Source organism: Macrobrachium rosenbergii, chromosome 17, assembly GCF_040412425.1.
Source record: "Macrobrachium rosenbergii isolate ZJJX-2024 chromosome 17, ASM4041242v1, whole genome shotgun sequence".
Lineage (NCBI taxonomy): Eukaryota > Metazoa > Arthropoda > Malacostraca > Decapoda > Palaemonidae > Macrobrachium > Macrobrachium rosenbergii.
The window spans coordinates 7196189-7223528 of NC_089757.1; the positions used below are offsets into that span (position 1 = coordinate 7196189).

Below are 27340 nucleotides of genomic sequence, written 5' to 3' on the forward strand. Positions count from 1 at the left end.
TTATTACCATTAGAAGATTATACTAGGTACAGTAAAGCGGTGATTAAGAATGAATGGCAAAATAACTGGAGGGAAAGCAATCTTAACAATAAATTAAGAGAAATAAAAGAAACTGTAGACCCGTGGCCATCATCCCATCAGAATTGCCGCAGGTTTTCAGTAATGTTGACACGGCTAAGAATTGGTCACACTAAACTGACACATGGTTACCTGATGAGTAACCCCCATGCCCCTATACCTATGTGCGAAATATGTAATGTACAAATAACAGTAAAGCATATTTTAAAGGTATGTCCAAAATATAGAATCTAAAGAGACATTTTATTTAGAAGATATTCCTTTAAAGATATACTGTCAGAAAATGACAAATTTTCACTTTTTAATATTTTAAAATTCCTTAAATTTAATCATTTATACGATAAAATATAAGATTCATAGAATAATTTATATTATATTCCTAATTAACTTAATTAGTTCTTAGATTAACATATGTCGCTAGGTTTAATTAAATTATTAGAGCTTAAATAGCTTGTCTAATCCTTCGGGCCAGCCCTAGGAGAGTTAATATTAACTCAATGGTCTGGTTAAACTAACGTTAAAAAAATATATATACAGTGGAACAATTATTATTCCTCTCACCTATTCCTTCTGAAACTTTCCTTAGTCCAGGCATCGCTTACACAGCCTTTTAGCCGCTCGATTGCATTATCACCACTGTGCCACACAGCACCTCACTTGTAATCTCTTGAACTCCTAGTATCCTTTTGTCTTCAATTTCTTAATTGCTTTCCTTACATCCACAAGCATTGTCAACATTACAATAACCGTTTCCATTCTGGAGTTATTCAGTTCTGCGCCATCTTCTACCCTTGTCATTTAACAAATCTTCAAAATACTCACTTTTCAACTCATGAGCTCATTCATTCCGGACAGCATCTCTCCCTCTTCATCTTTTATACTGAGACCCATTTGTTCATTAATCTTCTTTCTGCTTTCTCTCTTCAGTTCTTCTGTTTTTTATTATTTGTCTTCTTTTTCCTCTCCCACTTTCTTCTTGGCTAACTTCTCCATCCTCCCCTCATGTGTCCTTCAACAGCACTTCAAATAATCGCATTTTTCTTTCACCAAACCATTAATTTCCTGTGTGTTCAAACACTTCTTGCAGTCCCTCTTACCCTTAGATATAGTGTTCTCAGTGAACTGTTTCCTGTAACAGGGGGTCCCACTAGCGATAAAAAAATAAAACAGTGGTTACTGCTTTAATCATCCTTTTAAATGATGAATAAAGGATAAAAAACCATTTCCAGAAAAAAAATCTAGAACCTTAGCCGTTCACATACCGAAACAGAAAGTTCATCAACAGGTCGTCGAACCTCTCTACCTACATTGCACTGTTTATTTCTATCTTGCACGCATCCTACTGCCTTCTGGGTATGTTATGACGTACATACTTTTAATTGTGTTTTGTGAAACTAGTATAAGTTCTTTGCAGTGTCATGATCAGCTCTCCAGGATACATCTTTGAGTGAGAAAAAATGGTGATTATACTCAAATTTAATCGGATACTATTCTAGATATTTGAAAACGCCTGGCTGGTAAACGATAATCTTATCTGTCAATCCCCAAATGTCCAGCATAAGCAGAATGAGAGAGGTATTTCTTGGAATTCAGCTGGAAATAGTATCTTGAGGTTTGAATCTTAGATCAGTATTATATGAACAAAACGTCGACAAGCATAATAATAGCAAAGATTTAGTATGACTGCTTTTATAATAATTTTTTCGGCTTTAAACCGTTTACCTAAAAGTGGTGGTTGCAGAGAAGTAAACGACAACGGCCAATGACTTATTATTATTATTATTATTATTATTATTATTATTATTATTATTATTATTATTATTATTATTATTATTATTATTATTATTAACTTCTTAGATAAGCTTCCTCAAAATAGAATGAACTTATTAAAAAAAATGAAACGGGGAAGAAGAAAGGGGAAGTGTGGTAAAATACAAATAAAAATCCCAAATTATGATCAGTGAATCAACAAACTCAAACTTCCTAGGGACTGCAGAGGTCCGGCCTCTGGCGCCTAGCCATAAAGAAGTAGAAGAAGAAGAAGAAGAAGAAGACGAAAAACTTTTCAGAAATTTTTAAGAGTCTGGACAGCATAAGACAAGCAGTAAATCGGAGGCCGAATTGAATGGACGGACGCGTCTTCTGTTGGTTGCGCAGAGCAATCAAAGTTCGAAGAGTGCCACATAGGAGTGCCACGTGGACGAAGGAGCTTCTCATGCGGAAAGAATCATCTGAAAACAGCGGCCTCATTTTATGGTGGAAGAAGCTGGTCATCGTCAAGCGCGACGAATCTCTTCAGCTGATAAATATTTTGCAAGCTTGTTTGGTGAAGTATTGTAGGTGCTTCATCTTCCACGAGAGAGAGAGAGAGAGAGAGAGAGAGAGAGAGAGAGACGTAACAAGAAAAGGGAAAGGAAAGATGATTTATCCGGTAGGTAAAAAGAATCGTAGCTGCGGAGGAAAAATAGAAAATGCTGAAGTTTGCTCATTTTAAAGGTATCGAAAGGTGCTCTTGTAACGAGAGGAAAAGTTCTCGGCAAGACGATAAAGATATTTACGTTATCATTAAAACTTGGTACGTTTATAAGTATTGTATTACAGTTTCAGGATAACGGGGAAAGTGCATGTTGTTGCTGAGAAAATGCATGACAGTTATAAAGCAATTGTTTTTGGAAGCAAAAAAGAATGGAGATGTCAGTGAACTCTAAGAGAAATTGAATTCTCATTTATATATATATATATATATATATATATATATATATATATATATATATATATATATATATATTATATATATATTTATAGATATATATATGTATAATTATATATATGTATATATATATATATAACATATATATTTATATATCATGAATCTATATATAAATTTATTTATCAGTGAACTCTAAGAGAAATTTATGTAAAGGAATATCTTATATGATATATATATGTGTGTGTGTGTGTGTGTGAGAGAGAGAGAGAGAGAGAGAGAGAGAGAGAGAGAGAGAGAGAGAGAGAGAGAGCGCTCCTGTGCATCCAAGCATTTTGAAATGAGACTGAATGCATCAGACGATCTGAAATTTATCGAGTTCACGTTTCATAATTCCAAATATAATATTGCAAGTGTTCTCTTACGCACACTAAAGAGTAAAAATAACAAAACAAGAGACGTTGTTTCGCTTCACTGCCTGATATGTTCATTTTAAAATAATAGCATCAGAGCATTGCGAAGACAGTCGCTAATTGGCGCGTTTTACGGTTCTGTGACAACGCAAGGACGCGGTGAAAAGGTTTCTGCAGGATATGAAAACTTCTTCCCTTTTTCATAAACTCAACTTCGTTGCTGTCCTCACGTTTTATTGAAAGCTTCTGGCTCTTTGTTGGTAGTCGTTGTGACGCATGGGACTTTTTCTCGATAATTTCACAGCGCCGTTTGTTGTTTCTTATCAGGATGCACTGAATTTCCTCATCAGCAACTTTCCTCTAAAAGGAACTCTGAACGTTTTCATGAGTTCAAATCAAAGATTGTATAGTCCTCTTAAGTACAAAGTAAAGATTTTTGTTCTCATGGGCAGAAATAAAAGATATCAGTTTTCTTGATCACGAATAAAAGTTGCTGGTAAAATTCTTTGTTGCTCATTTTCAAAGCACATAGACCATTTTCTCAGTTCCAGTTAAGGCTTTTTTTTTTTTTTTTTTTTTTTTTTTTTTTTTGCCTTTAAGGTAAGTCGAACGTTTTCCCAGAAAACTCTTTGAACATCAGGTGAAAGTTTAATGAATTTGAATCCACGTGAAGCCATAAAAAAATCACTTCATTCTGGGTATTGGTAAAACTAACAGTACGTAGAACTGAATTTCACAATCCAGCAAGAAAACTCAATCTCCTCTGATCATCCGAAAACATTCCTATTAACCTCATGACCTTCTCTCGGAAGAAAAGAAAAGCGTTCTGGCACTTGCAAAACCTCCGACAGCAAGTGCGGAAACCCCTTTGCAGTCTCATCAACTTTTCATTGCATCGCTTTATGCAGAATGACAAGAGCTCATTTCGGAAATTAGAAATCTGGAAAATTGAGTAAGACGAGGATCGCAGTGAGTTAATGTTTCTGTGCACGCTCATTTACAGAGGTATTAGGATTTCACTTAACATAGACTCGTATTACGCTTGTAAGAGGTAACTGACATGAGAATTACTCGAAATTCATTGATACATGCAATAGTTGTGTAACATCATCCGTCTCCCTGTTACTTGACTAAGGTTTTGTTTCAAGTAACACGATAGTTATACATACAGGTTGAAAATATATGAGGATTTTGATACTGCATATACTGTACATGGCCTTGCCTTACTCAGTGAAGTAAATTCACTTTGGTCTTTATGAAAAATGTATCAATAAATCGTGGACCTTGTCATTTGTTACATTAGTGACATATGTAACAAGAATGTCGATATGTTTCCAGGTAGATTTGGGTGACAACATTTGATTATCTCAGATTTCTAGAATTTTTTTTACATTTCAAATTTGACTGAAGCAGAGCTGATGCTTTTGAGCCCAAGTAATAGGATTCAGGTATTTTCTAATTAATGTGAATATATTGGATTTGGGTCAATTATTGAAGGAAAATGAAACACAGGAATATTGCAGTATTTTTCTAAAGTATTTTCTTTATCACAACCGTGACAAGATACTTTTCTTAAGCTCTATACGTATGTGTTTATGTTTTTATTTGCATATTGATATAGCGTACGCAATTGCGTGCACTATTCCTGTGTTCTTATGTATCGATTTTCTTTCCGCATCACGAAAAAGATACGAAGGAATACTTTTTTAATTTTCCCAACCGAAAAGCTAAAGAGTTTTATACACCCCAAGTTTTGAAACTTTGTAATGTAAAAACGTTTAGGGAAATATTTAGCCAGGGGTGGGCGGCGTTTGGGGGGAGGGAGGAGGCGGCCAAGGCGCGGGCTTAAAGTCATAAAACGCTCGCTCTAGCAGTTGTTTTTCCTCGCTGAGACTAAATCTCAGATTTAAAACTCCAAGACTAAATCTCAGATTTAAAACTCCATCGCCCGGGTCATCCTCCGCCGAGATAAAGGGTCTTTGGTCGACACAAATCATTCGGGGAACAGACGCCTTGCTTTATGCTTTTTTTATGTCCCGTGTGCGTGCTTTTGCGTGCTCTGCCTTCTTTTGATAACTAGAGGCTTCTGGGAAGCTTAGGCAGTTTGTGCTGTGTGCTTAAACTTTTTTCGTGCTGCTGTGCATGTGTGCAATGCGTATATATATAAATATATATATATGTGTGTGTGTGTATTATATATATATATATATATATATACATACATACATATATATATAATATATAATATGAAAATTTAGTCTACAAATGTCACTTAATATCAAATTCACGCTTCCTCGGGAATATCCCCGATGGCGAATATTCCCGAGGTAGCGTGAATTTCATATTAAGCGACATTTGTAGCTTCGTGATTGTGTATAAATCACAGTGTGATAAAAAAATTTCATATATATAATATATACATATAATATATGTATATATATATATATTTTATATATCTGTATATATATGTATATATGTGTGTATATTTATACATATGTATATATATGTATGTATGTATAGTTGACAGGTTGGTTGGTTGCAACTGAGTTGGCCATAATCCAACATGCACCTTTCTCCTTAGGTACAATGTGAAAGGGAGTAAGAAGCCTCACATGTACCTCTGAACTCTGGCCCAACAGAGACGGAGAGATCTGACTATCGTAACTCCTATCCTAAATAAACTTCTATTTATTGCCATTAGTATATTTTTTTCTTTGTATGAATTCCTTATTTCATTTTAATGACAATTCATTGTGAAGGGATATCTTATAAATCTTTATTGATAAAGAATAGTCATTCCGTATGGTTTCGTCAAACGTGCAAAGTAAGAAGGCAGATAACCATCGCTGTAGTAATCAGTTTGTGTATGTGGGAGTGTGTGCGTGCGTGTGTGTAGGTGTAAATACCTATTTATATATATGGAATGAGGATTAAGCTTGGCAATAAGTCCTCCCTCTAGGTTAATCAAGTATTCTCATTTTCCTCATTTCCGAAACGACGCAGTGCCATTAATGAGGCCAACTCGACGCCTGAGTGAAAGGAGGCATATCAAGTTCCTGCGGCCTTTGCCAAAGTTGGCCCACCCAAAAGGAATTTCCTATACCACCTCCCCATCCCCTCTCCCCTCCTTCTCCCTACATCAGCTCCGCAACCCCAACCCCCACCCCTGAGGGAAAGAGAGTTTGGGGGAAAATTAGAAATTGTGAAGCTTGTGGCCGGCGGGACTTTGCGAAGTTCGTTTTAAAGTTGGTCATTATTGCGATTGTTTTCCTGAGGTTTCATGTTGTTGTTATTCGCTTTATTTCGTCTCTTATATTTTGGTAGTCTTTATGGTTTTTTTACATTAAGCTTCTTTTTTTCAAAATAGAGGGTGGCTTCGGAGAAAAGACTAGAAAGTGGTCGCTGCCTTAGTCTTGTTTTAACTGACGAATCCTGACATTTATTTGGATGCGCTCACTTCTGTAAACACGGAATCCGGACGGGAAATATATGAAGAGCCTTTCACCTTTCCAGCTGGATTCAGAACGCGTCTTTGTTAAGTTAGATTACGATTCCTGTAATTCTCGATATCCAGATGGTGTACGTACTGCCTGTATGCGACCAATAGATTTTGTTATTATTATTATTATTATTATTATTATTATTATTATTATTATTATTATTTAAGTCCCACTGTTCGTACGTATGCCTTCACCGTCATCTTCATCATCATCATCGTTATCATGAATGCATTCTTAGATCATTTAAAATCTGCGCTCCGTTCTGATTACTGTATATATTTTCCCAGCAACCATTATTTATTTTCAAAGCTAAATGAACCTGGTGAAGTAATGGACTATGGATAATAAGATTTTTCCTTTTGAGGTCGGAGAGTGAAAGGTCGGAGCTTAATGTTGTTCAGACAATGAATATTTTCGCTCCTTTTGTAGTGCAGAATGTTTTGAATGGAAAGAGAATATTTCCCTTGTAAATATTCTGTGGGCAAAAATCTGCTTTCAGATTTTCACCTAATTTTCCCGTTGAAAACAAAAAATGTTAGAATTATCATAGTTTCTCCCTAGGAACTGGTTAAGATTTTAAAATTCTAATCTGTAATTCGTGATTTTTTTAAATTGCTTTTTCAACTGGATTCTTGCTTCCAGACTTTTATTAAATCTAAACCACAGTTCCCACTTATTTTCATCATCCCTTGCTAGTCAGACCGGGAAGGTTCTGATTATTCATTTTACCCTCGCTTTCTTTGCTGTTTAGCTAAGGAACGTCCAGTTTATTCTTCTGACTTTTGGGATCGCTTGCTGCTCAAATCGAGAAAGTCCAGACGATTCTCCTACCTTCAGTATCTCATGCTTCTAATATAGGGATCGTCCAGATTATTCTATCTACCTTTATCCTTTCTTGTTACTCAATCCAGGAACGTCCAGATTATTTTTGTTACCTTCAAAATCTCTTGCTGCTCAAATCAGAAACGTCTAGATTTTTTTTTCACATTCAGAATCTCTTTCTGCGCAAATCAGGAACGTCCAGATTATTTTTTTTTTTAACCTTCAGAATCTCTTTCTGCTCAAATCAGCAACGTCCAGATTATTCTTATCTTCCAAATCTTTTCTTGCTCAAACTGGGAACGTCCAGATTATTCTTCATACCTTCAGCCCTTCTTTGTGCTCAGATATACTTTGAACATCTCTTGCTACTCAGCTTGGGAACTTTCAGATTATTCTTTGTACTTTCAGAAACCCTCGTTGCTCAAATTTGAAACATCTACATTATTCTTCCTACTTTCGGCACCACTAACTGCTCAAATCGGAAACTTCCTACCGTCAGCATCTCCTGCTGCTGAAATCGGAGACTTCCGGATTACTGTTCATACCTTCAGCAAATTTTAATGCTTAAAGAGGGAGCGTCCACATTAATCTTACCTTTAGCCTCAGCTTCTCAAATTAGTACATCACGTTTAATCCGCCCTTCCCGTTAAGTTATGGTTACAAGCGATTCTTGGCCTTGGTGACCGTGAAGCAAATAGTTTCGCAGTTTTACTGAAATGGTTATCGAGGGTAGAAAGCGTCAACCTTTGAGTTTCATGAGAGAGAGAGAGAGAGAGAGAGAGAGCGGTCTTCTCCTTCTTCCTAACACTTCTGAATCGTATAGTTTTTAATCAGCTTATTTTCGTCCATTCTCGTCACATGACCAGATCATCTCAAAATACTCTTCTCCAAGAGAGAGTATGAAAACTATCAGGGAAGGGGGAAGACTTCCGAGTATAAACGTGAAAATACGGCTGTTTTTAGTCGCAATTTACTTGCTCGACTTCTCTATTCATTCAGAAATTTTTTAGTGCGCGGTTCTTGAATTTACGCTAGTGAAGATACATTATGTTAGGGAGGAAAAGTAACTTTTCGCTGTATACCTACCAGACTTAAACTGACAAAGAGAATATTTATATAATGAAAGATCTCTTGTCATACATATTCAGTTGGGGCCAATCCTTAGCTACTGCCACTAAATTTGTTTTTAATCTGCAACTCATTTTACAGCATGTCGTCTTGCGTGACTGTTGATGTTTTCGTAATCATTTTGCGTATTACGCTGGAAGTGTTCGTTCGTCTAGTAGAAAATAATATTTCAGAGTAAGATGGGAACGAAGTTACCATCTTATTCTAAAACCATCTTAATTAAGATCTTGCCGCTGGATAATCTGAAAATACAGATGTTCGGGTATGATTACAACCACACTATGACTGATTAGACATTCAAATTTAATCTTAAGTATGCGGTAACAGAGTAGGTTTTCGGATATAATTATAGATAATCGTTTATAAATTACGCTTTGGTATATGAGTGCAGACACTCTGTCGTTGATTAAAATCTTACTTAATTATAGATATTCTGTAATTAGTTATGCTTGTGGCTGTGATCACTGGCATTTTGTGATTGATTAGAAATTATAACCCGTCTGTAAAAAAAATCCAGAATTTATTAGTTATCCGGCTATGAATCCTTGCATTCTGTAATCGATTAGAAATTGTTACATGATTATACACACTGAATAACTGATTGTATAATCGGCCAAGAATTACTTATACCCACGTATCTGAAAGGGAATTAAAATACGAAGTCTAAATATCCCAGCAAAGGTGGAGCATTTTAATATATGAATTCTGTAATGACAGTTATTAATTGGGTGATGCATTTCCTAAACTACAAAGAGTCGTGCAACGCATACCGGAAATTTATGATAATTATTGATTGATTGATTTAATTACTTCTGTCATCTACTAGCGTTGATAACAAAAGAGATCATGGGAGCCGACGATTAATTACTGAAGAGCTGCGAATCAAGTAGGACCATAGCAGATTTCCCGTGAATGTGAAATGTGTGTAGTGCTTTAATGGAAGAAATTAAATGATTATAGTAAGAGATTTTTATTGATATATTTTGAAAAATTTTTTTAACATTCTTACATTGAAGTTTTCACGTTTATTTTTGTAAAGGACAAAATTGATCATTCTGATTTAACATTGTGACATTATCCCTTATCAAACAAATTTTTGTATTTTCCGTATTATTTTATTTCTCCTTCCCCTTCTTCATCGTCATATTATTATTATTATTATTATTATTATTATTATTATTATTATTATTATTATTATTATTATTATTATTATTATTATTATTATTATGTTTTTCCTCACTAATTGTTTTTCATCTTAGTGAAGTTGTTTTGATAAGTTTCGTAATGAAGGATTAGTGATAAACCGTAAATAGTTGCACATACTTATATGTCTTTAGAAAAACATGAAAACAAAGAACGTAGAACAAAGTGCTAAATAATTGCAGCTAATTCGCTGCAATTAGTCACTGTCTTTTAGGTATCGAGGAGGATCAACAGAGTGAGAAGAATAGAAAGAGCGTAGATTATTATTATTATTATTATTATTATTATTATTATTATTATTATTATTATTATTATTATTATTATTATATTATTATAAGGAAAGTCGTAGAGATTTTACTATAGTTACCGTATGCTGACAATCTGAAACTCTACGGTTAGCTTACGCCATATTTAACTTCTGCGTGTCCCAAAATAAACAGTAAAAAATGCTCCGAAGTTTCTTCGGGGTAATCGAGTTTTCTGTACAGCCGCTACACCGTATAATCAATGCCAGCGAAAATATATCTATCTTTCGGTGGCCTCGGTATAATGCTGTATGAGCAGCGGCCCATGAAACTTTAACCACAGCCCGGTGGTGGCCTATCCTGTATCGTTGCCAGAAGCACGATTGTTGTTAAATTTAACCTTAAATAAAATAAAAACTACTAAGGCTAGAGGGCTGCAATTGGGTATGTTTGATGACTGGAGGGTGGATGATTAACTTACCAATTTGCAGCCCTCTAGCCTCAGCAGTTTTTAAGATCTGGAGGCGGACAGAAAAAGTGCGGACGGACGGACAAAGCCGGCACAATAGTTTTCTTTTACAGAAAACTAAAAGCGCCTATATTCAGAACTATTGACTTTCCCCTTATCCAGATTATGTGCATCGACCAGGTCTTAGCACAGATCAGTCTCGAAGAAATGAGAATCGTAAGAGGAACTGAAAGCACCTTGTTCTATTATTATTATTATTATTATTATTATTATTATTATTATTATTATTATTATTATTATTATTATTATTACACGAAGTTAAGTAAATACCTGACCATCAGACAGATTCTTTTTTTGCCCCTTTTATTTCCCCTTTTTCTGCCCCTTCTTTTTTTTGTTTCCCCGAGGCTATATGATGAAAAGGGCCGCTGTGTCAGCTGGCGAGGAACAAGTTTTAAAAGCCCTGTTGTGCTAGAGTAATGCTCCGTGTATAAAAAGTTTGTGCCCTGAAACTTCCTCACCCCGATGGGACATTCTTAACCTTCTCCCGACATCTTACGAGGCTGCGCAGGACATTTTCACCTCGGCTCTGGTCTCCTGACCTCAGAATGGGAAAATTTAGTGCCCGCTTTATATAGCAATTTTTTTTTTTTCACCTCAGAGTGGGGCGTCCTAGACGGTTACTGTAGGCCTCATGGTTGGAAGTTTATATATATATATATATATATATATATATATATATATATATATATATATATATATATATATATATATATATATACAGTATATATATATTCACTTATGCATTTTTTCTTCTCCGAGGAATTGGTTTCATAAGGTAGTAACATCCGTATCTCGACAAACTCTGAGATGAAGCTGCTAGCTCCATCCCTCTCTTGATCCTAACTGCTACCCAGACAGTCGACTAACTACTAGGTATGTAATTCAGTGCGTAGGTCAGCGGAGATACATTGGATTTTTCAGGGAAGGGACCCCAAGTCGTTTGGCCCCAGGCTCGGGGCACAAATTTTTAGCCACTTGATGAGGGGAATCATTATTCCCAAAATTGTTTTAAATAACATCTTTTAGTCGCGTGCTGTGTTCACAGGTGTTGCAGTCTTTGTATTTTCTTGTTTTTCTGTTATTCTCTAAGAAGGGGATCAATCCAAATCAATTCCAGTGTCTTTCCTTCCCCCCTATTTCCCCTCCCACTTCGTTTCTTTGTCGGTCGAAGAACTAACTTATTCACATAGGTAAACATTTCATTATTTGAGACAAAAGCGTGGTTGTGTGCCTTGATAAGTAACTCCACTTACGTTTTATTTTCGGTTTTTAGAAAAGTATCACTTGCTAATTACATAAACTGGTTAGGTGTTTCCGGCGGTGTCACACGTGCCCACTTTGCAGCATCTCGCCACCAAACTGTGACCTGAGGAGACAAGATTGGGTGCAAAATGGAATTCTGTCATATTCCCATATTTTTTTTAATTATTTGAACGTCAAAGACTTCGATTTCGCACCAGTGTTTAAAAAGTCGATGTTTTCCGGGTGGCAAATTTTGGCCGCTAGAAGCTGAAAGATGTCAAAAAACTATAATAGATTTAGATCTTTAAAATGTTTAAATCAGGACGGTATTTTTGCCCCGGTAATTATTACGCTTCAGACAAGACTGTTATTGCCCGGTTCTTCAAATGTCAACCGTTCCAGCGGTGGCTGTGATAGATGTGGATTCTGCTTTACCAAATTGATCTTGTCGGGAAATATCACGCAGAGTTACAGGGTTTCACACACATCAGATTTTCGTCAACATTTACAGGTTGGAAAGCTATTTCATTCCCGCTGGGGAGTATGTAATACAGAACGAATGCGTTTTCTGAAAGATGTCTTGTTTTATTGAGTGTATGTAGAAGTTTAGCGGTCTTGGTTTCACATATTTTTCCATATACATAGAATCTTTCTGATATTTGGTCGCTAGTTCCATTCCATTCTTCGCCCTAGCTGCTACCCAGACAGTCAACTAACTACTAGGTACATAATTCACTCCATAGGTCAGCAGAGACCCAATGGATTCTTCAGGAAATAGACCCAAGTCCAATCATTATTCACTGTGTTTAACAACGAAGTTATTTTTTATAGAACTCTTTTTATATCTTCTTTTTCTTCCATTTCATCTTTCTCTCCCTCTGCCTTTTTCTCCTGTTTGGAAAGTTGACAATAAATCCTTGAGGGAGGAATACATTGACATAGACACTAGGAGGCGACTGACATTTTTAGTCGCGTTCTGACTTCAGAAGTGTTGCAATTCTATCAGTTTATTGTTTTTCTTGACTCTTCCAACTGGTACACTCTAAGAGGAGATACATTCAGTTTAATTCTCGCCGTCTCTTTTCCCTCATTTTCCATTCCACTTCTCGTTGTCGTTGAATCTGAACAAGGTTCCCTTCCGCCTCTACTCTGAGGGTCGAAGAACTAGCGTATTCAGGGAGAAAAATTTTTCATTATTTGAGGAAAAAAGCTTGGTAGCGCGGCGTTATAGGTAGTTCCATTTATTTTTGTTGTTGCATAGTTGACTCATTACGTAAACTAGGTAGGTGTAATTTCAGTAGGTGTCAGAGTACGCTTTTTGTAGCATCTTGACCTGAGTAGACAGGAATGGTTGCAAAATTGATTTCTATCTTGTTTCTGCATTTTTAAAATGACGTCAATTTCTCACCATCATTAAATTAAAATGTTAAGTGTTTGATGCGCATTTAGGCCGTTAGTAGCCAAAAGTTACCAGAAAATCGGAAAGATATATAGATTTTAAAATGTTTAAATTCGGCCGAGTAATTTTGCCCAGGTATTTATGACGCTTCAGAGAAGACTGTTATTGGCCAGTTCTTCAAACCCTCCCCGTTCCAGAGATGGCTTTGATAGATGTGAATTCTGTGTTATTAAATAGATCCCGTCGGAAAATATCGCGTAGACTTATATCATTTCATACATCAGGTTTTTTTCAAAATTTACAGGCTACGAAAATAGTTCATTCTCGCTGAGGAGTTAATAACACAGGACGCTCGCTTCTTCTGATAGACATTATGCTCTTGTTAATGATTCATGTTAAATTTTTACCAGTCTTCGTTTCACATGTATGTTCTTAAACATACAATCTTTCTATATATATATATATATATATATATATATATATATATATATATATATATATATATATATATATATATATATATATATATATATATATATATATTTGCATTTTTAGTCCCTGTTTATTGAAGAATTCATACAAATCGTTCCTCTCATAAATGTCATTCATTTAAGACAGGTTTTCATAAATTAAAATCCCGTTGCGTTTTGCGAAATATATTAAAAATATTAAAATACACTACAGTTTCAAGACCAATTGGTCTCCTGTTCATGTGACAGTATAATACAATAGAAGAAGGAAAGTTGCGTAAGTTGAAAGTGGAAAAAGATTAATAACCATCTTCGGGCATTCACCTGAAGAGGAGACCCGTTGGTCTTGAAACTGTAGTGAATTTTAACCATTTTAATATATTTCGCAAAAAACAACAGGAGTTTGATTTTTTCCTACAGTGCGACAAGTATGCGTACTATAATTAGGTTTTTTAAAATGTTTTCAAATATTAAATTAATTTTAATTATAAAAACGATATGTTTATCATACAACCAGTCTGATATGCATTGGTTTTGATAACAAAAATAGGTGCTGATGTTTCATGTTTCAATAAAGAAAGCTTGATAACTGTTGTAAGAGACGATGAGAAGTGTATACAAATGTTTAGTGACAAAACTGTTCTGGTGCTGCTCACTTGGGAGTGAAAAGTCGAGATGGTTATTTCGTTTCTTAGTTTTTAAAGCGAGCTGTTGCTTCAGAGAAAGAAGTGAAAGAATATCTTTTCTCTTTATTGTTCAGGAAGTTTTCAATAATACCAAGGGGTCGTTTTATTAGAGATTATTTGAAGCTTATTTTTTTTCGTTTTATTGAGCACATTGAAATATGATTTGTAGATTTATAAAATTTACGCACTCTAATATGTTTAAACATCAGCTGTTGGAGCTTGCTTTTTTTGGGCTAATGATAATCTGATCCTATTACTTACATTTAATCCACAGCGTGGAGCTTCGCCAATATTCTTTACCAATATGGAGCTGCACTACCTTGCGACTCCAGTTGTCATTTTGCATGAATTCCGAGTCGATAAACTGCCAGTCACTCGAGCCAACGGACGGGCCAACAAGGCTTCCGTTTTCTGTTGTGGTGTCTGCGCGTTTATTCTAACCCAACTCTTGTGGGTTCTCTTAGGGTGGCGTCCATCCATCTATCTTTCATTCAAAGGCGTGTCGAATTACGAAACACTGGAATATATAGGTTTCAAAAACTTGATTAATCGCTGTTTTCTCGTTCTCCATTCTGCGTTGCAGAGGTCAGGCTTCGCAGTGCCAGATAACAAGAGAAGCCCGTGAACTGATACCTTTCTCGCAACCTCCCATGTGCGTTCGCGCCTCTGCACCTGTCTCTGTTTCTTTCAGAAATAATATTGATCATTTTTTTCATATCTATAATTTTCAGTGCGTAACGATAGCCCACTGCTAGTCTCTCTCATCAGTGGCTCCTGTAAAAGCAAGTAGAAATAAATTACTGTACCGTATTATGAGTTTCGAGATGGAACGTAACTTACGTAGGGTCGGACTTGTGTTCCATAAGGGTTGAGTTTAATGATATAACTACACTGGTAGTGAGTGCTGCTGCATCCTTATAAACTACGTAATGGCCTCACCAAATTCAACTATCAAAACTTTACCGTTTAAACGGGGTACACATATGTACCGAATGTCGTTCTCCCATTTATTCGAGCTTTGCATGTGTTCATTAACCGGCTCACAGCGTTAAACTCTTATTCAAACGACGCTCTGGAAGTCACAGGCTGTTGAGAATTCTGTGTCAACTAAACTGCACGTCAGCATTTTATCTCATGATCTCGTAAATTCGTTTTCTTTGTAATGGAACTGTATAAGTAGAGATGTAGGTCATCATATTTTATCATGTGCATGATTCTTGTATCTTATTTGAATGGTAACTTATGACTGAGAACAGTTAAGATAATTATCCGTATTTCTCCTTAAAATTTTTCTTTTTATATATTATATATATATATATATATATATATATATATATATATATATATATATATATATATATATATAAATATATATATATATATATATATATATATATATATATATATATATATATATATATATATATATATAGGCAGATCTAGGCTTGTCTATTTCAATCTTATTTTTTTGTTTGTAGAAATATGTTGTCCATTTCATCTGAATTCCAAAACCCTTTCTAGATGTTCATGGTGTCAACTTGTTTAATTAAGGCAGATTCTATCATTTGTCCTTTGAACCGCCAGTTGCTCTTTAAAATGTCACAGGTTCCAGTGGATACGAAGATCCAAATTTGTTGTATCTTTCAAGATAGAATTTGGCATCTATATCTGCCTGAATGGTTTTGCTGGATTATTCCCTGTGAAAGAGATTCATTTGTCAATCCTGTACAAGATTTCTCACAGTCGAAACTGCAGATATATGTGCACCGATTTCGTTGAAATTCGGATTTTTACTGAAAATGAACTACCACTTTGTCGATAGTATTGGGATTCAGAAAAAAAATACTAACACGTCCTAGGATTTGATGTAACTTTTTATTGCTGTCCAGGTGTGGGGGGTTTTGATTTTATGACCGACTGCGTCTACAGTAGAGGCTCAACTTTTGGGGCTCGGCAGAAGATTTGGGGCTATTCTCACATAGAAAATAAGTGGGATTCTCATTCTAATATCACGGAGAGCAAATCTTAAGTGCTTGTAAAAGCAAAGTGCAGATTAACCCTAATTAAAATTATACTCGGCGTTATCTCTAATGACTGAGGCATTTAAGAAAATGAATTTTGTTGTCCTCTTCTCATTTCGTTTTCAGTTTGATACTTGGTTCTAAAACGTTTAATTTGAGTTGAAGAAAAGTTAATTAAATTCGTCTCAACTAGGATTTGTGAGCAACCTTTTCTGACAGTGAATTCTGTTTTAACAGTAAGCTTTCATGAATCATATATATATAAATTTTATATATATATATATATATATATATATATATATATATATATATATATATATATATATATATATATATATATATATATATATATATATATATATATATATATATATAATATGTACGTGCGGACGTGTTTGTACGTATACGCGTATGTATATGCTGGTTCTCTGTAACGAGCAAAAACGTAATGATCAAATTCAGCGGTCTGAAGAAAATACGCTTACTCATTTACTTATCTAATGTCCTTGATTATTCTAAACGATTTACGTGTTGGTTCCAATAAAAAAAATAAAAGCTGTTTCGTTTTCTAAATCCTTTCAACTGGAAATTCAGATGTTCGAAATTCAGTAACGACATAAAGTTCTTTTCATTACCATTGCGTCCTGCCACATAAAGAAAAAAAAAAAGGCTTGATCTCTCTGAGGCCGATTAGTTTGCGTAAATCGATGAAAACCAGGTCAGAATTTTCTGTCGGGTATCAGAGACTAAAATCTACGCTGGGCGCTGATCAAAAGGATGGTCTGCGCTTCGTTTGATGACGATGAAACTGTTGGATTTGAGTAATTGATTTAAAAGCTTAAATGTAGTACTCCTGAGTGCTTTCGTGCGGTACTCTTATCACCATTTTATTACAAATGGTAATAACGATAGTAATACTGGTAAGCGTTATTGTTACACTAATGCTAACGAAGGAAAGACTAAATGGAGCCTAATTTTAGACGCAGTCGTGAACATTTAGGCCTATGTCTAGATAAAAAAGTTTCAGTGGTAACTAGAATCATTCACACACATCTATACCTATATTTTTTTTCAAATCTCAAGGCCTTTCCCCTAACAGCGGTTGGCTCCAGGAAGGCAACACAACGATCACTGCCACATTTTTCAAATGGTGTACACCGGAAGAGCCAACCGTGTGGTATGATTTCCATAACAGTGGCAGTTTCGTACAACTACAGAAAAGACTCATCTGCCTACGATTTTTCCTTAAGGTGGGTTGCTTCAGCGGACGTTGCCTTTCCACCAAGTTTTTCGGGGTGAGGTTGCGAGCCACAAGCTTCTCGCCACTCACCCAAGTGGACAAACTTCCAGGAACCGAACCCAGGACTATGCTCTGGTTAAGCATGGGGTTCTAACCACTAGGTGTGTGGGTGTGATGTTGACTCGTGTGAGACTGCTGCAAATTCATTCAGATTAAATAACGTCATGGACTTCAGTTGAACTGTTTGAGCGACGGAGTGCATTTCCGATGAGATTATTGGAGCGTTTGATGTCAGTACCATGTAAACACAGTATCAGCGTAAATTATTGGAAGCAATATTGGTTAATTTAGAGGCCCGTCCACGACACGGTACGAGCTCAAATCCGCTAATGTATTTGTCAGATCCTGGAGAACTAATAAATAGTGGAATGTACAACTCCCTCTCTCTCTCTCTCTCTCTCTCTCTCTCTCTCTCTCTCTCTCTCTCTCTCAATTAATCAATTAATCAATCAATCAGTCAATACCAAGCGGCCATAGATAGAGCAAAGAACATTAGTCTTTTACCCATATGCATATTATGTTCCGTGTAAGTTTGTCGTGTTCCGTATGATTGTGTACACAGTATGATTAAGACGATGTTAATGAATAAAAAATACATCATATCTTTCTTTTTTTGGTGTTTTCCTCAAGGCTGCTCATACACTGCGGTGCTCCAAATGACTTCGAGTATCTGTCACTGTACTTCTTTGGCTGTAAAATTCCTTATTTTTGTCATTTGGTATAGGCGAAGAGGACTTCGGATCGTTTAATTTTTTAGTGCATTTCCTTTTGATTTTTATTTCCATGCCCATGATAAGAGGAAAATGTTTGTTTTTTGTAAGAAATTGTAGGAGTAGTAAATTGTCGACGACATATCAAATAAGTCTGCCCATCAACATTGCTCACTTCTCTCCCAGTCTGGTAGATCGATGAAAACTTTTTTTCGTCTCACGTTACCCAACTTGACTTCCCTTGCCTTACCTAAACTGACTCTATCTTTCCTAATCAAACTTAACCATTACCCAGGTAAATTCCTCCACCTTAGATAAGTTTTTCTTCTTACCTAACTTGACATTGTGTGCCCCTGGAAAATGCTGACAGACTTCATATTTTCAACCCGCAGTAGCTAACCTAACCAAATTTTTCTTAACTAATCAACCTGCCCTTAACTAGCCTAGCCGAAGGCGTCGTACCCCAGAAGTCATTCAGCCTAATATTTCCTTTTCTCTTTTGCAGTGACGAAGTTCCTGCGGATGGGACTGGCCGACAAGAACGACCACCCTCCCTTCTTCGAGCGCAACTTCTACGAAGTCGAAGTCGATGAAGACGAGGCCATCAACCAGACCATCCTGAGTCTCAACGCCACCGATCTTGATGAAGGTACCTCTCTCTCTCTCTCTCTCTCTCTCTCTCTCTCTCTCTCTCTGTTTATATTACTTGTTGACACTAGGTAGAACTTACCGAGTGATGATCAGCCCTTTTGTAAATATTGTTTATTTCGTGTGCGTGTTTGTTTCGACGCCATGATAGGAATAAACTTTCTGAGACCAGCTATATTTCCGTGATCACATCCTTGAGGATTTTTTCACACCGTTTTTGTTCTAATTTATCTGAGAAGGGCGTTCCTTCGTTTTAGATTAGGCCAGCCATTTGATGGCACGGGCCCTTGCTCTTGGGCAGCCCGTAATCTGAGAAGTACTTTCATTACATAATTATTTGGTTTATGTTCCTGCAGATGTGCTCATTAAACAGCAGCAAAGAAACCGATGAGGGAATGTCAGGCGTGTTCACTGATTACATTTTTGGCGAAATAAATCACTGAATCAATCAAGGAGAAAAATCACGTATTTCGGAAAATAAAATTACGAGTAAAGAACTTTTAATGACAGAGAACATATTTTTCTTCTTGCATCTATCCCAGGTGCAGTAGCTGTCTACTTTTTTCTTCCTCCTTTCAGTTACGAACAACTTTAGTCCCCCCAAAAAAGATACATTATTCGCGTTTTCTCTCTGCAGCATTTGTTTTCATAGAGATTAAAGGCTGGCCTAGTTTTTCGTAAATATTTTGCGCAGATTTTTTCTCTTACTTATAACTAGTGTCTTTTCGGATGCTGTTTAGGAGGGAGTATTTCTTCATTCTTTTCATTTCCTGGTTTAAGGCTTTCAGTAGAAAGCTGATCCCCAAATATAACGAGAGAGAGAAATTAAAGGGTATTGTATCTATGGCAGTGCATAGAGTCGGTACCTGTTATCATTATAGTCTTTACATTTCACGTATTTTTTTTTTTAATTAAACAATGTTATTAGCGTTACCTAATGAAAAGACCTTGTCCTACAAATAAATGCATCCATTTTCAACTGAGAACAAAAATCATATTATTATTTCATACCCCAGACTATTTCCGTTAGAAATGAACAACTAATCATGTCATAAATGTCAAAAGAATTGATTTCGAACCAATTTTACCTCCCATTAGGCCCTGAAATTTCACACTCAAGTTGTTGACATAATAGCTGGGATTTCAAAAGGTATACGTGTCATATACTCTTGATTTTTTTTTTAATTCTGTTTTCTAGTTTTTTTTTTTTTTAATATTGACACTCACTAAGCCCTTTATATTACTCTTGAAAGCTTACCGACTCGGAATATTAGCTTTGGCGTGAGGGTATTATCGGAGAACGCTAATCACATTTCATGTTTCTGTCGTGATTAAAATTAATCTCCAGGGAACACTGTACAGCGTCGACTGTAATTTGGATTCGTTATGATACTGGCCATATTTTCAAAGACGAAAAAATGGGGCTTTGCGATTTTTTTTTTTTTTTTTTTTTTTTTAGCTTCGGGGGAGAGGATCATTATTAGCCATCAGGGACGCTGCACTTTTATGGCTTCCCGAAATTCTAGTCGATCCTTTGAAATGTGTTTCAGTTTCAATATATTGTTATTTCATGATATATATATATATATATATATATATATATATATATATATATATATATATATATATGTGTGTGTGTGTGTGTGTGTGTGTGTGTGTGTGTGTGTGTATATATCTATATATCTTCTTCTTCTTCGTTTTTAACGTGCATTTTATATACATGCATATATATATACATATAAATATGCATATGTATGCATACATACATATATATATATGTATATATGTATATATATATATATATATATATATATATATATATATATATATATATATATATATATATATATACGTGTGTGTGTGTGTGTGTGAGAGAGAGAGAGAGAGAGAGAGAGAGAGAGAGAGAGAGAGAGAGAGAGAGAGAGAGAGAGAGAGAAGGCATTTAACAGGATCGAGAGACCAATGTTATGGTACCGTCACTATGGTATTTCTGTTATGCGTGTGAGAGAGAGAGAGAGAGAGAGAGAGAGAGAGAGAGAGAGAGAGAGAGAGAGAGAAGGCATTTAACAGGATCTAGAGACCAACATTACGGCACCGTCACCACGGCGTTTCTGTTAAATACGTCAAACTAATTGAAAATATTCATGAAGAAAAGCAAAAGCATTGCAAATGTACATAGAACCTAGTCAGTTGACTTTCCCACAGTGGAATATTATATTACCCCTACTGTTTGCCCTCCTCACGGACATTATCATGGAGAACGGGTTGAGAGATAGAAAACGTTTAGAGTAACAAGAGAGTCTTGACAGACTTACAATTCGGAAATTATGCTCTTTTAATCAGCAAATACCACAAGATTCGCAAAGCTGGCTCAGTAGAATTCATCATATACCTGGACAGGTGGGAATGAAAATAAATCTAAAGAAAACGGGAATAATTATGTCACAATATCGTTTGATAAAGCAAAGGCCAGTGAGGCTAAGTCTTTCAGATATTTAGGAACACTGGCATCCAGCGCAGGTTCTCTTGCTTTTGAATTTGGTGAAAGACTACGGGAGTCAAATCAAACAAGGGCCGTGCTGCGTAGGGACTGGACAAAATAGACTAAAATCGCTTACGGAAGTGATATTATACATTAGTCTAGTACGATCCGCATGGCTGTATGGATGAGCATCTCGATATGACAATACACTATCAATATAAGATGTATGTCGAAGCGAGAATAAAGCTTTAAGAAGAATAGAGAAAGAAATAGCACCATAAAAAGTACTATTACGAGAGTCCCATATGTAAATGAGGTAATTAGGAAGGGGAGAAGGAGATGGCTTAAACATGTCCTTTGCACCACCCAAGGCAGAATAGAATGTAGTAGTGTTAGCTGGGCTCCTCTGGGTACCGAAAGAGGTAGAAGACCCAGACCCAGTTGGATGAGAACTATGAGACATGGGCAAGGAATATGTGGAGATTTGTGCAAGTGAAAGCATGGAGGAGTCATAATTTTACAGAGATCTTGTTGATCTAAGCAGTAAGTAAGTTACATGGCAGTTAGTCGTCTGTGGTAGTTTGCAGCCAGAATGAAGAGGTGGAAGGGGCTAGCAACCTCATCCCGAAAGACTCTCTGAGGACCTGAAAGCTGACACCTTCTGGAGCTGCCCTTATAAGGGAAGAAGGCGCATAATGAAAGCAACATTGACTAAGTGGAGAGAGATATGTGAGAGCATTTCGTCGCTCATCTGTTTGTCTAATGGGGCACCTATTTCATTTAATGTAGATTTTTAGTCCAATTTTAACCTTGTGTGAAGTCGAGGCTACCATTCCAGGCCCCATTGAAATTCAGCGCAATTGCTCGTTTAGATTGTCTATAGTTTTAGTCATTTATTATATCTACCGTTCACTTTTTCGCCTTGCAGTTAGGCTATTTTTCCGGCTGCATAGTTCTCTCTCTCTCTCTCTCTCTCTCTCTCTCTCTCTCTCTCGACGTATGACAGATATACAGTATTTGTGTTATTTACTGTGATTGTTGCGCTTTATTCCAGTAAACATTCGTGCCTTTAAGGGTTTTCTGCTGATGCACATCACCCCCGTCCTTACTTAAGGTCACAACATTGTTTATTCTTTGGACATTATTTTAGATATCGCCCTCGAGAGCATATTGAATGCATGCGGCCACTGCATCGTGCACGCCCCGCTTCGCATTTCGGACAGTAGTAAATTCACGAACTCTATTAGTCACTTGATTTCATACTGCGTTCACGAACAGTTCTAGAATAGTAGATGATTTTACTTCAGTCTGGGTATCCTGATTCATGGCAAAAATGTTTTGGGCAAGCTGTTAGTTGTCAGAAACTCAATAGTAAACTAATGTATACAATAAAACCACAAGTCGGAGGACTGGTTTAGGAAAACCTCCTCTCCTTTTAAGGGATTGCGATGTCCCAAAAATGCTCAGCAATCCCTCTTTTTTCTCGAATTCTCATATTCCTCTTTCAGTGTTTTATCTTCATTTTTATCAGTATTTCCAGATGAGTTTTTTCCCTTCAGTGTGAAAGGTCGGAGGTCAGACCCGCGAGCGTTCGCATGAATCATTTTCTGGCCATAAAATCATGAAATCCTAATAAATGACGGTGTTGTCACCAGCTGTTCTGTCGTAGTTGTAACGCCGACCAATTCCATACATTTCCTGTGAATATTAGTCTTGGCCGAGATTATATTATCCGTGATCTGTAGATCTATAGCCCATTTGAATAGCTAACGAATGATTCCACACCCGTGTGAATGGGGATTATCCCTCAAGGCTTTCCACTTGCTAAATCATTCATAGTAATACATATAGTTTGACTGAGCACTGATGTCCGACATCTCTCTGTCTCTCTCTCTCTCTGCGATTTCACTGATTTGTTGATTTATGTAACATTGTGGCGAACAATCGGTGAACAGCGAAGGCATTTGTATATAGTTGCCGCCAGAAACGAAGGAATAAATAACTCTAATATCGGATTCACCAAACCTTGTGGATAGCTCACACCAAAGAGATTTATATATGAGATAAATACACTCGCCTTGACAGGGGTTCGAACTGATGCCTTTCAAGTTTGGTACGTTGGAGAGAGAGGGTTCCAACCCAGAAAGGTGTATGTTCGAACCCTGTTCAGGTAGTTCCACTTTTCAAATAAAATTCCCCTTTTGGTATAAATTATCCGCCTGGTATCATGAATTCGCTATAAATGGGAGATTTGTGGACTAATACTTAAAATAAAAATATCAAGGGGACATAAGGATCGAGCACTCTGGTTTGTCAACAAGTTTTTAGGAATGAGGTTGCGAGCCCCATGGCTGTTTCTTGATTCTTAGCTACTATAGGTACCCAGTCGTAGGTGGGTCGACAGGTGGCGGTGGGCCGTGCATAAACCGTGAATCTTGCAAATGCGATCTCAGTGTTCTACTTCTGAGCAATAAAGTGAATGTACATATATATATATACTGTATATATATATATATATATATATATATATATATATATATATATATATATATATATATATATATATATATATATATATATATATATATTCCTATTCCGACGTTAGGAATTTACGTACCGTCCTGAAGCACGGACCTCCATGCCTTAACTCTGATTACTTTTATAAAGAGACGCTGACCCGGGCACACGCAAAAAAATATAAGGACACTTCGCCTCCACCGCCGTGCGAACCAAAGCACGTCCTTGAAATTCCGCCACTCATGTCTTTCCTGTGCTTTATCTCCCAGAAATCTCCGCGTATTTCCAGTCTCCTTTCTCTTAGCTCTCATCCAAGTCGGTCTGGGTCTTCCAATCTTCTGGTGACCACAGAAGTCCACCTGACGCTATCACGTACTGTTCTCCCAGCGGTTGTGCGAAGGACATGTCCAAGCCATCTCCATCTCTCTCTCTCTCTCTCTCTGTATGGAACTGCCGTCATTTTTCATGTAGTATCCTTTCGTACTCCCTCCTCCCTTCTGCCTCCTAACAGTCTTTTTAAAGCTGTATTCTCAAGTCGAAAAAATCTTTTGGATATAAGTTTATTGTCATCCCGTGGTTCATGTCTTAAAGCAACACAGATCGTACTAGACCTAAGTATAATTTTGCTTTCGTATGCTATTTCAGTCTTTTTTGACTTACAGTTTTCATTCATCCTCGTGTATATATATATATATATATATATATATATATATATATATATATATATATATATATATATATATATATATATATATATATATATATATATATATATATATATATATATATATATATATATACATATATATATATAATATATATATATATATATATATATATATATACATAATAATGTGTGTACAGTATATATATGTATGTAGTACATATATAATCCTTTTGCATAGTTATCGCATTTTCCTCCATATGCACTTTCTGTTCTGTATCAAATTCTGTCTCCTCGGAATGAGAGTAGCGACCCGAATTTTATTTTATTTATGTATTTTTCTTTTTTATTGCCTGAATATTTTTAGCCTTCGTTCTCTTATGAAACTCGAGAATATTGAGCCATAAGTAAACGAGTGGAATGTTGAAAACAAATGTTCATATTGCGTGTCAAATCGGTATGAATTTCAGCGGTAAAATCGGACTCTTTGACAGTTGGCGAGTATTAAATGTTGGAAGAAATAGAGAAAATATCGAGTGTCATTGAAATAAAAGTTTATAGGTCATTCTTAATTTTATTCAATTTATCAAAAGGAAAGACACCTGGTTTATGGGGTTTGTTCTCTAAAATAAATTGCTGAAAATATTCACAAAAAAACTAAATAAGCAAATTACCAGTTTAATCTGCATCTCTGGATTCTCGTAAAGAAAAATTTTGAAAATATCCGTAATGAAAATTAATGAACAACCTGCTAGTTTAATCTTTAGCGCTTGATTGCCGTAAAGAAAATTGATGAGAATATTCATAACAACATGTAAATGAACAAACTGCTAAAGTAATCTTTATCTTAGGCATCTCGTTACTGTGTGCAAAAATGTCAAAAATGTCAAAAATAAAACTGACCAAAAACTTTTCTGATTGTGACACGGTACACTGCGCCTTTCTACATTCCATTGAGGTTTGCCTGTACCTAACGCTATGGAAAAAATAGAACCCGCCTCAGAAACTCTCAGTTCTCGATGGATGTCGATAACCCTTGGAGTTGTGACGTTAGGTTATTCTCAGTCAATTTTTGTCAGGTAAGACATTATACCGAATTATTTCCACCGAGCAGTCCAGTTCAGCGAGCAAAGAGGTTTTCTCTCTCTCTGTTCTTCTCTCTCTTTAGAAAAGATGTGAGGGCCTCGACGAGGTAAAGTTTCTCTCTCTCTCTCTCTCTCTCTCTCTCTCTCTCTCTCTCTCTCTCTATATATATATATATATATATATATATATATATATATATATATATATATATATATATATGTGTGTGTGTGTGTGTGTGTGTGTGTGTGTGTGTGTGTGTGTGTAGAGAGAGAGAGAGAGAGAGAGAGATTGATAGAGATATAGGTAGATAGATAGACAGAACTGGAGAGACTATATTTGATAAATATTTTTACCCTGTTGGTGGCGAGGATTACCTCGTCGAGGCCTTCCGTTTTTGTTGAAGGTAATGTGATGGTGTACAACACGACATATCAATAATCAAATACGTCTGTTTGTTTTTCTGTTCATTCCCTGTTTCCAACTGCTACCTTCGACAGTTAGCTAAGAACCATATTGAAAAAACAAATCTGATTACTCGAGTTCGTTGAAATGGAAACGTTGGAATGGAGATTTACTTAAAACTGGAACGTTCACTGGTTAATTGGTTTCTGCTGGTTTGCCTTTAAGAGATGATTGCAAGTTGCGATGACATAACTGGGTTGATGGTGCAGAGATCGTTATTATTTTCTTTGTTTTGGTTTGTCGTAACGAAATTAAATTCATGCTAAGGTAATAATAAAGCATGCGCTCCTAGTTTGGGTTAGAATTTTCCTCTCTCTCTCTCTTCCCCTTTTTGTGTTTTACTAGTATTACCTTTTGCGTTCTTTTACGTCTTTTGCAGTGTCCTACCTGAATTACGAGATCGTGGAGGGCAACGAGGAAGGAACCTTCGCCGTGGGCAACCTGACGGGGGAGGTCTACTTGGCGCAACCGCTCGACTATGAAACAAGGAAGAAGGTGCGTCGACGTTTTCAGTCTTTATATTACAGCAAACTTAATTAGGACGATAACTGACATTTAGTTTTAAATATTTATAAATAATTATTCAATTTACTGAGAGCAGAATTAATCAAGAGCTTGAACATTGCGTGAATTTCCTCTTGTGATAAACATGTTATGAATTTATGATGCTTATTCATGGCGAAGCACGACTACTGTAGCACCCTAAGCTAATTGAAGCATAATGATTTTGTGTAGCATGCCCTTGGACAGAGGTAAAACTTATTGGGTAATATGGCTGTGTTATAATGTCGCAAACGAGTCATGGTCTAATTTATCGAGGGGAATAAGATAGCATTCTCTAGTATAGTACTATAATTTTAATGACCCGGGAGGAGGGGATAATCCCGCACAAAACTAGAAGTATGTTTGTCCTGTTGTTCTCAAATGCTCAAGTTACTGTGATGCTCTAGACTAATAGATTGGTTTCCAAGCACAATTGACATTAGCGGTCATGTCGGTTTTAGAATTACAGAGCAGTAGTGCTG

At 36.2% G+C, this 27340-nt stretch overlaps 1 protein-coding gene across 4 annotated transcripts in view; it reads left to right on the forward strand.

The window, feature by feature from the left end:
• LOC136847691 (neural-cadherin-like) overlaps positions 1-27340 on the forward strand; it is a 349841-nt gene that overhangs the window by 264293 nt on the left and 58208 nt on the right. For all 4 annotated transcript variants that reach the window (XR_010855804.1, XM_067119506.1, XM_067119508.1 and 1 more), the window contains 2 exons: positions 18962-19105; positions 26695-26810. Coding sequence is in view for 3 of the 4 variants with exons in the window: in XM_067119506.1 (XP_066975607.1) it covers positions 18962-19105; positions 26695-26810 (260 nt within the window). In the remaining variant the exon portion in view is untranslated. The remainder of the gene's footprint in view (positions 1-18961; positions 19106-26694; positions 26811-27340) is intronic.